At 48.5% G+C, this 15418-nt stretch overlaps 1 protein-coding gene across 1 annotated transcript; it reads left to right on the top strand.

The window, feature by feature from the left end:
- The first annotated feature begins 9759 nt into the window (after positions 1-9759).
- On the top strand, positions 9760-11969 carry LOC103653280 (benzyl alcohol O-benzoyltransferase). The gene is made up of 2 exons (NM_001365287.1): positions 9760-10665; positions 10825-11969. Exons 1-2 carry the CDS (start codon positions 10228-10230, stop codon positions 11764-11766), a joined length of 1380 nt encoding a protein of 459 aa, NP_001352216.1. The 5' UTR covers positions 9760-10227; the 3' UTR covers positions 11767-11969.
- The last annotated feature ends 3449 nt before the right edge of the window (positions 11970-15418 follow it).

Here is a 15418-nt window from a genome sequence, read left to right as displayed (position 1 = left end):
CAACCTGGAGTTGACATGGATGTATTTTTGGAGCCCTTAATGGAGGATATGAAAATATTGTGGGAAACGGGTGTTCAAATGTTGGATGAGTATCGTAAAGGTTCATTCACGCTGAGAGCAATTCTTTTTGTTACGATCAACGATTACCCTGCTCTCTTCACATTATCAGGCCAGTTTAAGGGAAAGGTTGGTTGCACAGTATGCATTGATGGAACTGCTTATGTATCCCTTGCTGCATCTAGGAAGATAGTTTACATGAGGCACAGACGCTTTTTATTGGAAGGACACAGGTACCGCATGCGAAAGATGGATAAGTACTTCGACAATAATGGTGAACTACATTCTACTGCTCCATCGGGTAACAATAGAGGTCATAGAGTTTTTGAAATAGTCAGGAATATCAAGTTTGTTTTCGGGAAGAAGACAAAAGACGGAAAAACAAGGAAGGATGTCAAACCAGCTTCGGGGGCTATATTCAAGAAGAAGTCTATTTTCTTCGAGTACTTGCCTTACTGGAAAGAGTTAGATGTGCGGCATGCGATCGATGGTATGCACGTTCAGAAGAACGTGTTTGAAAGCATAATGGGCACCTTGCTAGACATAAAGGGCAAAACAAAAGAAGGGCTCAATTCACGCATGGACTTGGTAGATTTAGGCATAAAAAAGGAACTACATCCCGTTCTTCAAGAAAATGGGAAGTACCATCTCCCAGCAGCAAGCTACAATCTCAATGTAGATGAGAAACATGCGATGTGTGTTTGGCTCAAGAATTTGAAAGTCCCATCCGGATTCTGCTCTAGCATACGGAGTATTGTGTCAATGAAAGACCTGACAATCACCAACTACAACTCACATGATTGCCATGTCATGCTGACTACATTCCTACCTATTGCCATCAGGGCTATAAATCCTTTGTTTTTAAAGATGGCAATCACACGGTTGTGCTACTTTTTCAACAGGATTTCACAAAAGGTAATTGGCCGTGATGAGTTGGCATCTCTTCAGGAATTCGCAGTGGAGACAATATCACAGTTTGAGATGTGTTTCCCTCCATCGTTCTTTGATATTATGGTGCACCTTGTGGTGCACTTGGTGCCACAAATAGAGGCATTGGGTCCTATGTACTTGCATGAAATGTGGACGTATGAACGTTTCATGTCAATACTGAATGGCTATGTATCAACCCGTGCTCGTCCCGAGGCATCCATGATAGAGGGGTACTGTACCGAAGAGGCCATTGAGTCCGGAGCTCCATTCTGCAATAGTATCCTAAAAGACCAGGTTGCAATAGGTCTGCCTCCGTCACGACACGAGGGTAGACTGTATGGAAGCGGGAGGATGGGACGGAAATCTTTCATCCCACCGGATTACGATATAGTACTTGAGGCACATCAGAGCATCCTACATCAGCTAACAATAATGGAGCCATTTATCCAACAACACATCAATGAGCTTCGCGAGCAAAATCCTGGGCATACGGATGATTGGGTAATGAAGCAACATAAGCAGCGGTTCAACACATGGCTAATGGTGAAGGACATTCCACGTGGAGAAACAATAGAAGAACAAACCATCAAGGGCTTGGCATCTGGACCATCACGTCAGGTCACAACATGGCAAACCTATGACATTAGTGGATTCACATTTTGTACCAAGTCCAAGGACAAAAAGAGCATGTCACAAAACAGTGGTGTTCGATGCGAAGCCATAGATGATGAAACTGGTGAGATTATTACATATTTTGGCTTTATTGAGGACATATGGGAACTAGACTATGGTACATTTCAGATCTCGGTTTTCCGATGTCAATGGGTTGAAGACAAACATGTCACGGTAGACAACTATGGGGTCAGAGTTCTTGATCTAAGTAAGGTAGGTTACAAAGATGACCCATGGATCCTTGCTAATCGTGCTGCACAGGTCTTCTATGCTGAACATATCATTTCTAACAATGAGAAGAAAAGCACCGACAAACCGAAGCATGTAGTTTTTCCTGGAAAACAACAAGCTATAGGAGTTGATGGTGTATCTGATTTAGAGGATTTTAACCAGTTCAATGACATGTCTCTTTTCATAGACCATCCAACCAAGATAAGGAACGTTGAGCGAAGCATCCCACGCAATTCGATGCCCTGGGTACGCCACGATGGACAAGGCAGAACAATAGCTCCCTAGATTATATAGTTGTCATGTAATTGATTATTGTTAGGACATGTCATGTAATTGATTATTGTTAGCGACAAACCGAAGCATGTAATTTTACACGACTTTCTAGAGAGGAGAGAGAGAGGATAGAGAGAGAGAGGAGAGAGAGAGGATAGAGAGAGAGGAGAGAGAGGAGAGAGAGAGGAGAGAGAGAGGAGAGAGAGAGGAGAGAGAGAGGATAGAGAGGAGAGAGAGAGGATAGAGAGAGAGAGGATAGAGAGGAGAGAGAGAGGAGAGAGAGAGGAGAGAGAGAGGAGAGAGAGAGAGGAGAGAGAGGACAGAGAGAGGAGAGAGAGAGGAGAGAGAGGAGAGAGAGAGGATAGAGAGGAGAGAGAGAGGATAGAGAGAGAGAGAGGATAGAGAGGAGAGAGAGAGGAGAGAGAGAGGAGAGAGAGAGGATAGAGAGAGAGAGGAGCTAGAGAGAGGAGCTAGAGAGAGGATAGAGAGAGAGAGGATAGAGAGAGGATAGAGAGAGGATAGAGAGAGAGAGGAGAGAGAGGAGAGAGAGAGGATAGAGAGAGGATAGAGGAGAGAGAGGAGCTAGGGAGAGGAGAGAGAGGAGAGAGAGGAGAGAGAGGAGCTAGGGAGAGGAGAGAGAGGAGAGAGAGAGGGAGAGGGGAGAGAGAGGGAAGAGAGAGGAGGGAGAGGGAAGAGAGAGGAGAGAGAGGAGAGAGAGGGGAGAGAGAGAGAAGTAATATATAAATATATATATTATGTATACTAAATATATATATTTATATATTTAATATGTACAAAAATTTATATACTTAATGTATGAATATACAATAAAAAATAATATACTAAAAACATTTCTACTGGCGGTTGACAATGAAAACCGCCAGTAGAAATCATTTCTACTGGCGGTTGTCATAGAGAACCGCCAGTAGAAATGGCCTCCACAGTCTGTGGATGGCATTTCTACTGGCGGTTCTCTATGACAACCGCCAGTAGAAATGATTTCTACTGGCGGTTTTCATTGTCAACCGCCAGTAGAAATATCTCCTATATAAAGGAGCGCGCGCGGGGCCGAAATTTCGCTAAGTCTTTTGGCGCCCTGTCTTTTACACTCCCGCCGTCAGGCTGCCGAATTTTCGCCCCGGCGATCTTCCTCCGTGCGCCGCCGTCGTCCACGCCGTCGTCCACGCCGTCGTCCCCGCGCCGTAGGTGAGTTCTTCTCTCTCTCTCTCTCCCTTTCTTCGTTCGCTCGGGCTCGGTCTAGGAGTGAGAGGGAAGAGAGAGGAGGGCGCGCGCCGCCGCCGCCGCGCGCACGGGCGCACGCCGTCGCCGCGCGCACGCGGGCGCCGCCGCCGTCTCTGCATAGAGTGAGAGAGAGGAGGGGCGCGCCGCCGCCGCCGAGAGGGAGGAAGAGAGAGGAAGGAGAGGGAGAGGGAAGAGAGAGGAGGGAGAGGGAGAGAGATAGAGGGAGGGAGAGGAGGGTGAGAGAGAGAGGAGGGAGAGGAGAGAGATAGAGAGAGGGAGAGAGATAGAGGGAGAGGAGAGAGATAGAGGGAGGGAGAGGAGGGTGAGAGAGAGAGAGGAGGGAGAGGAGAGAGATAGAGAGAGGGAGAGAGATAGAGGGAGGGAGAGGAGGGTGAGAGAGAGAGAGGAGGGAGAGGAGAGAGATAGAGAGAGGGAGAGAGATAGAGGGAGAGGAGATAGATAGAGGGAGGGAGAGGAGGGTGAGAGAGAGAGAGAGGAGGGAGAGGAGAGAGATAGTTAGAGGAGGGAGAGGAGAGAGAGGAGGGAGACATATGTGTGTTCATATGTGTTCAATATATATATGTGTTCATATGTGTTCAAATGTATGTGTTCAATATATATGTGTGTTCATATGTGTTCAAATGTATGTGTTCAATATATATATGTGTGTTCATATGTGTTCAAATGTATGTTCAATATATACATTGTAATTTTATCCGTCACAACTCGATAATATACATATCCGATCCGATCCGAATTCGATCTGAACTCGATAATTTCCGTACGACTCTCCCTCCCTCCTTCTCTATACGTCCTATGCGACTCTCCCTCTCTCCCTCTCCTCGTCCTATACGACTCTCCCTCTCTCCTTCTCTATACGTAACTCGATAATATCCATACGATTCTCCCTCTCTCCCTCTTTATACGTCCTATGCGACTCTCTCCCCGTCCTACACGATACTATACGACTATACGATACTATATGGTTACGGTTTAGGGTTAGGGTTATGGTTAAGGGTTAGGGTTAGGGTTAGGGTTAAGGGTTAGTGTTTAGGGTTAGGGTTAGGGTTAGGGTTAAGGGTTCGGGTTTTGGGTTAAGGGTTAGGGTTAGGGTTAGGGTTAGGGTTAAGGGTTCGGGTTTTGGGTTAAGGGTTCGGGTTTTGGGTTAGGGTTAGGGTTAGGGTTCGGGTTTTGGGTTAAGGGTTCGGGTTTTGGGTTAGGGTTAGGGTTAGGGTTAAGGGTTATAGTTAGGGTTAGGGTTTAGGGTTAAGGGTTCGGGTTTTGGGTTAGGGTTAGGGTTAAGGGTTTTGGGTTAGGGTTAAGGGTTATAGTTAGGGTTAGGGTTAGGGTTAAGGGTTAGGGTTTAGGGTTAGGGTTATAGTTAGGGTTTTGGGTTAGGGTTAGGGTTAAGGGTTATAGTTAGGGTTAGAGTTTAGGGTTAAGGGTTCGGGTTTTGGGTTAAGGGTTCGGGTTTTGGGTTAGGGTTAGGGTTAAGGGTTTTGGGTTAGGGTTAAGGGTTATAGTTAGGGTTAGGGTTAGGGTTAAGGGTTAGGGTTTAGGGTTATAGTTAGGGTTAGGGTTAGGGTTTAGGGTTAGGGTTTAGGGTTAGGGTTAAGGGTTTAGTGCCTGAGGATGTATTTAATTATACTATTTGTTAATATGAATTTAATTATTGCTTACGTTAATATGTGTTAATATGTATTTAATTATTGCTTATGTATTTGTATATATATAGCTCAATGAGTTCTCCGATCAAGGACCAAGATTTAGTGCCCGAGCACATGGACAAGAGTGTTGCTCAAGAAAAATCCAGCAGTGAAGGATATGAAACGCCTAGCGACCCTTTTCCTACCACTAGCATAGATAGGGCCGCTCTCCGTGAGTTGCAACGTGACCCTACTTATGATCCACGAGAAGCTGAGGTAAAAGTACGCATCTTTAGCTTCGTATGTGTGCCCTACTGATTTCACATGCATGATCTCTTGTGCATTTTATTACATGAATAGGAGGTCATGTCTGAATTTCGTGCGATACTCGAAGAAGCCGTGGCACGAAACGAAGACGTACCGGAGCCGACCCAAGACGCACCGGAACAGACCAAGACAACAACCGAGACGTCAAGGAAAAGGAAGCAGAGCGATCGAAAAAGAGGTGACAGGGGGCTGAACAAGTTTCCCGACAAAACATACAAAATCTCAGACGTGAGCCCGAAAGGTCAGCCCCTTGCTCCAGAAGAGGCACTACCTAAGTTCCGGAATGCACTTGGGTTTTTAGTTAGAGATAATCTTGACATAACAATACGACAGTGGAGAGATGTGTCAGATGATGTCAAGAATCAAATATGGAATAAGCTATTAATGAGGTTCGTTCTGCCTCGGGGTTCAGAAGAACTCGTGAAGGAATACACGATGAAGCAGCTTGCGATAAATTTCCGAAACTGGAGGTCTGAGATGAACACAAAGTTTGCAAAGAAAGGTCTGGACCCGACCAAAAAATATAAAATCTCAGCAGGTCAGTGGGCAGTATTTTTAGAGCAGAGGAGCAGCCCTGATTTCATATCTCTAAGTGAGGCAAATTCTGAACTATCAAAGAAGAACAAGTACCGCCACCACCTAGGCACAGGTGGTTACAAGCGTCAGGTTCCTAAATGGAGACAAGAAGACGCCGAGAAGAAGGCCGCAGGGTTGCCGACGCTGTCCGAGCAACTTGGTGAAAGGGCGGCAAATTGGCTCCGTGCTAGAAAACCAAGGGAAACCGAGACCGGTGTATCTTTTGATGATCCCATTGTCGAAGAAGCGGCAAAAAACATATATACAATGGCAGCTAAGCAGAGCGAAGGAACTTTTAAGCCACAAAGGGAAAGAGACATCCTAACGGCTGGTCTCGGTAACCCTGAGCATCCTGGCCGTGTACGAGGAATCTCGTCTAAGGAAGGATGGAAGGAAGGATTCGGACAACAGTGGGAAGGTCTGTACAGGAAACGTGATCGATACAAGGAAGAGATGGCGGATTATTTTAAGTTGGAGGCCAAGAAAGAGTTCAAAGCCATGATGTCTCAAATGCTATCGAATCCTCCTCCAGAATTGATGCAACAGTTGGCGAGTGCGATGTCTGTTCAACAGATGACCACTCCACAAATACAAATAATTCCAGCAGCTCAACCGCCGGCTTCCACAGATTGTACGACATTACCAAGCTCTGTTGCTTCAACGGGAAATAAGGACCGTTATCCAGTTGATGACATCACAAGGCCTGTGGCGTGCGCACTGGTTATAAGATATGGTATTAACAATAAACGTACAAAGAAAGTAGCCACAGGCCTTGCGATCCCAGGACGCAAGTTCCATGGAAACGATATTCCAGATGATTATTGCAAAGTAGAAGTGACGACGGTCGTCCAAGGATCCGAGGACGACATGCTAGACATCCCTGGGCCCGAAGGTATCGAGAAACTTGGACAAGCTATCAAGAATTTTATCCTTTGGCCTCGAAGGGATGTCGATTTGCTTGATTGGTCGAATTCGCCGCAGGCGTCGCAGGCCCAACCGTCTCCGCCTTCTCAAATTTTTGCTCCTATTGTACATCCATCATCCTCACCTCCTCAAACTTCACATGCTGCTCCTCATCCTTTTTCTGACCCACCGTCTCCGCCACAAGCATCACCATTCAGGGCTCCACCACCTTCTCCTCCCCATCCTCTTGGTGACCCACTGTCTACGCCACCATCAAGGGATCCACCTTCTCCACAGCCATCAAACGATCCAAGGCCATCAAAGAAATCTAAACTTCCTATTCCAAAATTGGTGTCCCCGTATCAGAAAAAGAAGAGTAAAGCTACTACTGCTGGCACAGTTCGGTTTTTGAAAGGGATTGGACGGAGCCTCACGTCACAAACTGTTGATTTGGCCGAGCACGAGGAGTCTGCAAAAAAGGCTGAGGCAATGGCCGCAAAGATAAAGAAGCCAACTAAGGCAGATTACAAAAACGTGCCTAAAAAATATGTGCCGGGCAGACCTCTGCTACCTCTTGAGAAACTAAGAAAGGTCCCGGCTGGTGTTAAAAGGTTGCATGACTGGTACATGCGGGCATCATCGGTTGGCATCGACACCATCAGTGTGCATATACCAGACCATGCTTTTATTGGTTCGAACCAAAAGGCCGTTGTTACATTCGAGGACATGTGGTTAATGATGAACCTTCAGAGACTCGACGTGCAACTTGTAACGATGTTTGCATTGTAAGTGTCGCTCATACTTCCACATATGTGTGTTATTATTAGTGAGCTGTATAAAATTTCAATATCTGACATGCACGTGTGACTTGCAGAATGCAACATGATCAGCAGGAGATCCTTTACGGTACCAAGCCCAATGCTAGTGCCAGTAAAAGGGTTGGGTATCTCAACCCAATACTTATATCCGAGGAAAGCCACACTTTTAGAATCGGGAAAGACAACGATGAATTACGGGGAAAGACGGACGAAGAAGTTGAGAAGCGTATAAAGGATATGAAGAAGGATTTTGAAGCTCGATACGCCACCTACATAGGACATGCAATGCTTCAATTTCAAGACAGGGAAGCCATAATGGCCCCGTACAACTTTAAGTAAGTGTGATTTTGCATTAAATAAAATTAATAATTTCAATACACATGCATCACAAATTTGATTCGTACAGGGACCACTGGATATGCTTCCTCATTTATCCTAAGGTTGGAAAGGTGCTGGTGCTCGACTCCTTAAACTTCGACCCTTCGACATATGCAACATTCCTCAGCATCTTAGAGCTGTAAGCCTTTTCTATGCATGCATACTTTTATCGATTAAAATTTGAGAATAACATGGTGATTCTATTTGAGATCACAGGGCTTTTAGGTTTTATAAGTTTAAAGGTGGAAAGTACGACCTGTCGAAACAACGCGTGCCACTAGAAATCCATCATCACTGGCCGGTAAGTATGTGATTTTATGAATACATATCATACACAATGTTGCAACTAAATAACCAATCTCCCGTTATGTAGTGCCACAAGCAACCACAAGGATCAGTCCTATGTGGATTCTATGCGTGCGAGTTCATGAGAGTGAACGGACGATACGTCACGAACCCTGACAAGGTATTATTAGTAATAGTCAAGTATGTATTTATGTCATTAAAGATGCAAATGTGTATAAATAGATGATGTTTATAAAATTCCTTTACAGCAATTTCAACGAGGAAACCCGGAGAACTTGACCGAAGCTGCATTGTATGGCATAGTCGAGGACCTCTGCACATTCATATTGAAAGAGGTCATACCCGCAGAAGGAAAATATCACGATGCTTCCGGGACATTAGCTTTGCCAGAGTTTAGAATACTAACAGAAATTAGTAGATTATCTCTTAGCCGAGATAGTTATTAGAGCTTAGGTGAAAACTTATGATGTATAGAATGCATGAAGCATATATGGTTGTAAACAGAATACTTTGATGTATATAAATGTATGATAGAATTTAATTTCATGTTGCTTTCAATATCAATATAGATATATATATATATATATGTTTGTGTGTGTAAATAAATATATATATAATTCAGTATTGTTTGAAATTTTGAAAAAAGGCGGGAAAACTTTCCACTGGCGGCTAAATAAAGAAAACCGCCAGTGAAAAGTGCATTTTCACTGGCGGTTTTCTTAAGGAACCGCCAGTGGAAATGCACTTTTCACTGGCGGTTCCTTAAGAAAACCGTCAGTGAAAATGCACTTTTCACTGGCGGTTCCAAAATAACCGCCAGTGGAAATGCTGATTTCCACTGACCCCTAGCACTGGCGGTACTGAAAAACGCCTGTGTAAATAGGTTTAGAACCGCCACTATAGAGCTTCTGTGTACTAGTGTTTTTCACACAGGTGTGCATGAAAAATATGTGCGCACATGACACAAGCGCGCGCAATTTTAATGGTATTGAAGTGTTATCACATGAGATACAGGTGAGACGAATTGGGTGGCAGTGGCAGAGCTTGGGCCAAAGGTTTAGTTGCTTCACAACTTTGGATGCCAACTAACTAGGTGACAAACGGCCAAACGGATTAGTCTTATTTACGTTTCTCGAATAAAATGGTTATATACTTCTGTCTAAACTTCTATCACAGAAGAAGTTTGCAACGCGTTGCTGCGCAGCAACTGATGGATCTATTTACTTCTGCCATCAGAACGTATAGACATTATACTAGTCTATACTTCAAACATGGTAAAAACTCACCCAATCAAATCACTCCATGCATAACCTCCACTAAATACACCAAATAAATTGTATTCAGATTTAACACATCATCAAAATTAACGGTTTATCTTCTTAGATAACTTTCTCTCCCTTACTCAATGGATAATATTATTTTGATCATCCCTCTCCGTGACCTTGCAAGCGCTATCAACCCATTGCAAGCGCTATCAACCCATCCACTCACGCTGTCAACCGCCATCGTCGAACTCTCTCTTACTCAGAATTCTACCATAAGCACGAGCTATATGTTAGTAGTATAATAACTGTACATGTTTCCACCACCTCCAGGAGGTCATGACGCTAGCGCGCTGCGTATTACCCAGTCCCCACTGCCCAGTTCGCTCACACTCTGATCGCACAACTTTGAACAGCTAAATCAAAACCGGACGAGCCTCATTATATAATCCTACACACCAAGCCCAGCAACGTGCCTGCTCCCTCTCGGCACACCAAACCAAACCCAGTAGCGCTGCTCCCAGCAGCAGCAGGCACGAACAACCGCCCTTGCCACCTCACCTCCAGAACCAGTGAGTCACTGTACGTTACCGGAGCAAGCAAAGAATGGCGTCGTCGCTCAAGTTCACGGTGCGGAGGGGGCCGGCGGTGCTGGTAGCTCCGGCGTCCGCGACGCCACGGGAGCTTAAGCGACTCTCGGACATCGACGACCAGGACGGGCTGCGGCTCCACGTCCCCATCATCCAGTTCTACCGCCAGAACGCGCTCATGGGAGGGCGGGAACCTGCGCCGGTGATCCGGGACGCCATAGCCAGGGCGCTCGTGCCCTACTACCCTTTCGCCGGGCGGCTCAGGGAGCTAGAAGGTCGCAAGCTCGCCGTGGATTGTACCGGCGAGGGTGTGCTGTTCATCGAGGCTGAGGCTGACGTCCGGCTCGATCACTTCGGGGACGAGCTGCAACCGCCGTTCCCATGCCTCGAGGAGCTCATCTTTGACGTCCCCGGCTCGTCCGAGGTCCTGGGCTCGCCGCTCCTCCTCTTCCAGGCACGTGACGGCGTCCTTGTCTCTGCTCATCCTCGTTTGGAAAAAAAAATAAGAATTACCGCCGCCATGCGGCTAGTTTCACGTGTGTGCCGTACACGTACACGTGCATGGTAAACAAACTTACGCGAGACGTGCGTACCGTACGTGTGTGGCGTGCAGGTGACGCGCCTGGCGTGCGGGGGCTTCATCCTGGGGGTGCGGCTGCACCACACGATGGCCGACGCGCAAGGACTCGTGCAGTTCCTGGGCGCCGTGGCGGAGCTGGCGCGGGGCGCGGCGGGGCCGACAGTCCGGCCGGTGTGGGGGAGGGAGCTGCTGGAGGCGCGCGACCCGCCGCGGCCGGCCTTTGCGCACCGCGAGTACGACGAGGTGCCGGACACCAAGGGCAGCATCATCCCGCTCGACGACATGGTGCACCGCTCCTTCTTCTTCGGGCGCCACGAGGTGGCGGCCATCCGCGCCAACCTCCCGCCGGACCTCCGGTCCCGCGCCTCTAAGTTCGACCTCCTCACGGGGCTCCTATGGAAGTGCCGCACCGCAGCGCTCGCCCTGGACGCCGACGAGGTGATGCGGATGATCTGCGTCGTGACCGCCCACGGCGGCAAATCCGGCGTCGCCATCCCCAAGGGCTACTATGGCAACGCCTTTGCGTTGCCAGCCGCCGTCGCGACGGCAGGTGATCTCGTCGCCAAGCCGCTCGGGTACGCCGTAGAGCTGGTGAAGCGGGCCAAGGGCGAGGTGAACGTGGAGTACATGCGGTCGGTGGCCGACCTGATGGTGCTGCGCGGGCGGCCGCACTTCACGGTGGTGCGCGCGTACCTGGCATCGGACCTAACCAAGGCTGGGTTCAGCAACCTGGACTTCGGCTGGGGCAATCCGGTGTACGGAGGACCCGCCAATGTCGGCGTGGGCACCAGCCCCGGGATGGCCACCTTCCTCGTCCCGTGCAAGAACGCCAAGGGCGAGGACGGCATCATCGTGCCCATGTGCCTGCCCGGCCCCGCCATGGAGACGTTCGTGAAGGAGATGGGCACGCTCGTGAGCCTGCCCGCGGAGCAGAAGCAGGACCCGATGCTCCCCGTCAACAGGTCCGCGCTCTGAGCTGAGATGAGCTGACATCACCTGAGTGTGGTGATCTATGTTGGAAAATAAACACGTCATGTGTGTGATGTACGTGAGTTCGTAGCGCGTAGAGTGTTTTAGTCCAGCTCGTGTATGTACATGTGTGTCATGCGGATCATGGCAAGAAGGCAAGACGTGGAGGCGTGCTCCTGGCAGTCTGTGGCCTATATGTAGCCCCTATGCTCTTCTGTATTTGAGGTCAAGCCCAGTGAATAAAAGTGCCAAGAAACATGTGTTCGTCGCCGGAGAAAACTACTGCTCATCTTCTTTGCATTCGTGAGCGAGCGGAGGGAGGGAGAGTGTCCTTGGGCAGGGGCCGGTTCTAACAATTGGTGGAGCTAGGATGGAGACGCCGCCGGCGAAGGATGGCCTCAAGATGTTCGACGGCGTGGGCTCGTTGAATGCCGCGATGGAGCGCGTCATCAACACCAGCTCCGTCGAGCTCCCGCTGCTGACCAAGGCGAATTACCACGAGTGGGCGTTGGTTATGCAGGTCTCGCTGGAGGTGATGGAACTGTGGAACGCGGTGGAGGTCGTGTGCAAGGAGCGTCCCAAGGATCGGTGGGCAATGGCCGCCATCCTGCGCGCAGTGCCGCCGGAGTTGAAGGTGGGGCTCGCCGTGAAGAAGACAACGAAAGAAGCGTGGGAGGCAGTGAGGTCGATGAGGATCGACGATGACTGGGTGAAGGCCGCGAGCGTGTAACGCTTGTGGAAACAGTACGAGAACGTCGGCTTCCGCGATGGCGAGAGCGTCAGTGACTTCGCGTTGCGGATCAACGGCCTCGTCGCAAGCCTTCGGGAGATGGGCGAGACGCTGGAGGACCACCGCGTCGTGAAGAAGATCCTCCGCGTCGTCCCCAAGCGCCTCAAGCAGGTGGCCATGGCAACCGAGATGCTCACCAACCTCAACAAGATGACAATTGAAGAGCCCGTCGGCCGACTCCGCGTAGCAGAGGACGCAGACAACGACGACACGAAGGAGGCTATTTTGGAGGGTGTTGAACAGCTGTTGCTCGTGGAGGAGCAGTGGGACACGCGTCGTCGACAACCCAGGAAGGAGCATGCACACAGCGGAAATGGGCGTCGCGGGAACGGCGACGGTAATGACCATGACAATAGTGACGACGACACCAGCAGCACGCTCTCGGGCATCAGCAGGCGCGACAAAAGACGCTACTGCGGGCGCTGCTTCAAGTGTGGCGAGCGGGGGCACATGGCGTGTGACTGTCGCGCAAATAAGAAAGAGAAGGCACTCCTCGTCAACGTGGAGGATGAGCCGACGTTGCTGTAATGGCGGAACACGACATGTCGTGTTTAGCGGGGAGTTGGTTGAAAAATAAACACGTCATGTGTGTGATGTACGTGAGTTCGTAGCGCGTAGAGTGTTTTGGTCTAGCTCGTGTATGTACGTGTGTGTCACGTACGGGTCTCTAGGAGGTACTGGTGTGCGTGGTGCCGATCTGCATGTAGGATGCCGAGTCTCCAGGTGAGTGGGTGGCTCACGGCGGTGTCGAGCGGGTCATGCGAATCATGGCAAGAAGGTCGAACGTGGAGGCGTGCTTCTAGCAGTCCGTGGCCTATATGTAGCCCATATGCTCTTCTGTATTTTAGGTCAAGCCCAGTGAATAAAAGTGCCAAGAAACAGGTGTTCGTCGCCGGAGAAAACTACTGCTCATCTTCTTTGCATCTCTGAGCGAGCAGAGAGAGGGAGAGTGTCCTTGGGCAGGGGCCGGTTCTAATAATCTATAGTGACACCTGAGTCGGTAAGTGCTTAGTATTAGTTCTGAGCTGTATCCAGCTGTGTCCTGGTTGTAATCTAGTTGGAGTTTGTAGGCCTATGGCCAGTAGGATATAAACGGAACAATCTGTAAGCATTATAGATATGAAAAAACAGAAACAGAAATTCCAACCACTTCTTACCTCTCTTGTTCTGGAGTCGCTTCCCTCCTTGCGCGGGTGGCTCACGTCGACGGGGATACATCCTCGGCGGCGAGGGGCACAACAGTTGGTATCAGATTCATCTTCCTGGGCGGCGTCTTCCTGAGCTCTGGTCGGCGGTTTAGGAACTGCGCGACTTCTTCTTCCCACAGAGTTATTGATCGGGGTGGTATCACGGCTCCGTCTGCGCGTCCTTCGCTACAGACACGCTTCGTGTTGGAAGCGATGGCGGAGACAAATCGATCGGATGATACTCGGTGGGATAAGATTTTTGCAGCGTTGGACACCATCACTGGACGGTTGCAGAAGGTGGAGACCAATCAACAACAGCTGATGGGTCAGCAAGCTCTTTCCTTGTCGATGGCAGAGCAAGCGGCGAAGGATCGTGATGTCATGGCGCGACAAATTGATGAAACAGGGAAGAGGGTGGCGGCCTTGACTTTGGAACGGATGGCTGAGCAGATGGAACAGTTTGGGGAACCTTCTCCTAAACCATATTCAAGGCCTGGAGGGGTACCTTCTCTACACCAGTGGATGAGTATGTAGAGTTTGTTGAGTTACGCTATTCCACTGCTATGCACAATCCTAAGTTGGATGAGATTTTCTTTGTGCAACAGTTTGTGAAGGGTCTCAAATCTGAGATTCGGGGTTCGGTGTTGTGTCAAGTGCCAACTACGGTGAATCGTGTTGTGCTATTGGCAAAGTTGCACTCTGAAGTTTTGGATCAAGGTAGAGGTTGACCTCAACGAGGTGGGTCTGTTATCAGACAAGGGGGGCAGCATAGACCTGACCATAAGCAGACTAATGGGGGTGTTGATCTCTCCAAATAAAGGCAACTCAGGGATTATCGAAGGATTCATGGTCTATGTTTTGTTTATGGGGAGAAGTATGATGCAGGTCATGCTGCTAAGTGTAAACGAAAAGGTCCTATGCAGTTGAATACACTTCCTATTGAGGATTTGTCCTTGGAGCTTAGTGAGGAAGTTTTACAGCAATTGGATCAGGAGGATCAACTGGGGGATGAGTCTTGTAAACTGTCGCTGCAGGCTATTTCTGGTACTGAAAGTATGCAGAGTATTCGTTTGCAAGCATTGGTGAAGGATCAAGCATTTTTGTTGTTGGTGGACACAGACAGTTCTGCTACTTTCATTAATTCTGTTTTTGTGCAGCAAGTGGGTTACCATCTATCAACTGTCCCGCTGTCAAGGTAAAGGTGGCTAATGGTTAGGAGTTGGTGAGTGATTCTATGATACCTACAGTAGAATGGTGTTGTAATGGTCATTCTTTTATCACTGACATGAGAATTCTAGAGTTGGGTTCATATGATGCTATGTTAGGATTTGATTGGTTGTAGAATTATGATCCTATGATTTATCATTGGAAACAAAAGGCTTTGGAGTTGTGGCATAAGGGGACTAAAGTTAGGTTGCAAGGGGTAATAACCTCTTCTCCTCAGAAGGTGGAGAAATTATCAGTGTTGCAACTAACAAAGTGGCTTCAAGGAAATGAAGTATGGGCTTTAGCTCTGGTGGACTTTAATATACATAGCTCAGTTGTTGAGTGTTCCACTGGTCCTTCTAGGCAGTTACAGGAACTCTTGTCTGAGTTCAGTGATGTGTTTGAAGACCCTCAAGCTTTACCACCTGTTAGAGTGTTTGATCATGCTATTCCCTTGTTGCCTGGAGCTATTCCG

Source organism: Zea mays, chromosome 4 (genome assembly GCF_902167145.1).
Source record: "Zea mays cultivar B73 chromosome 4, Zm-B73-REFERENCE-NAM-5.0, whole genome shotgun sequence".
Classification (NCBI taxonomy): Eukaryota; Viridiplantae; Streptophyta; class Magnoliopsida; order Poales; family Poaceae; genus Zea; species Zea mays.
The sequence above is the reverse complement of the archived record's forward strand: the minus strand, read 5'-3'. Positions and strand labels throughout refer to the sequence as shown.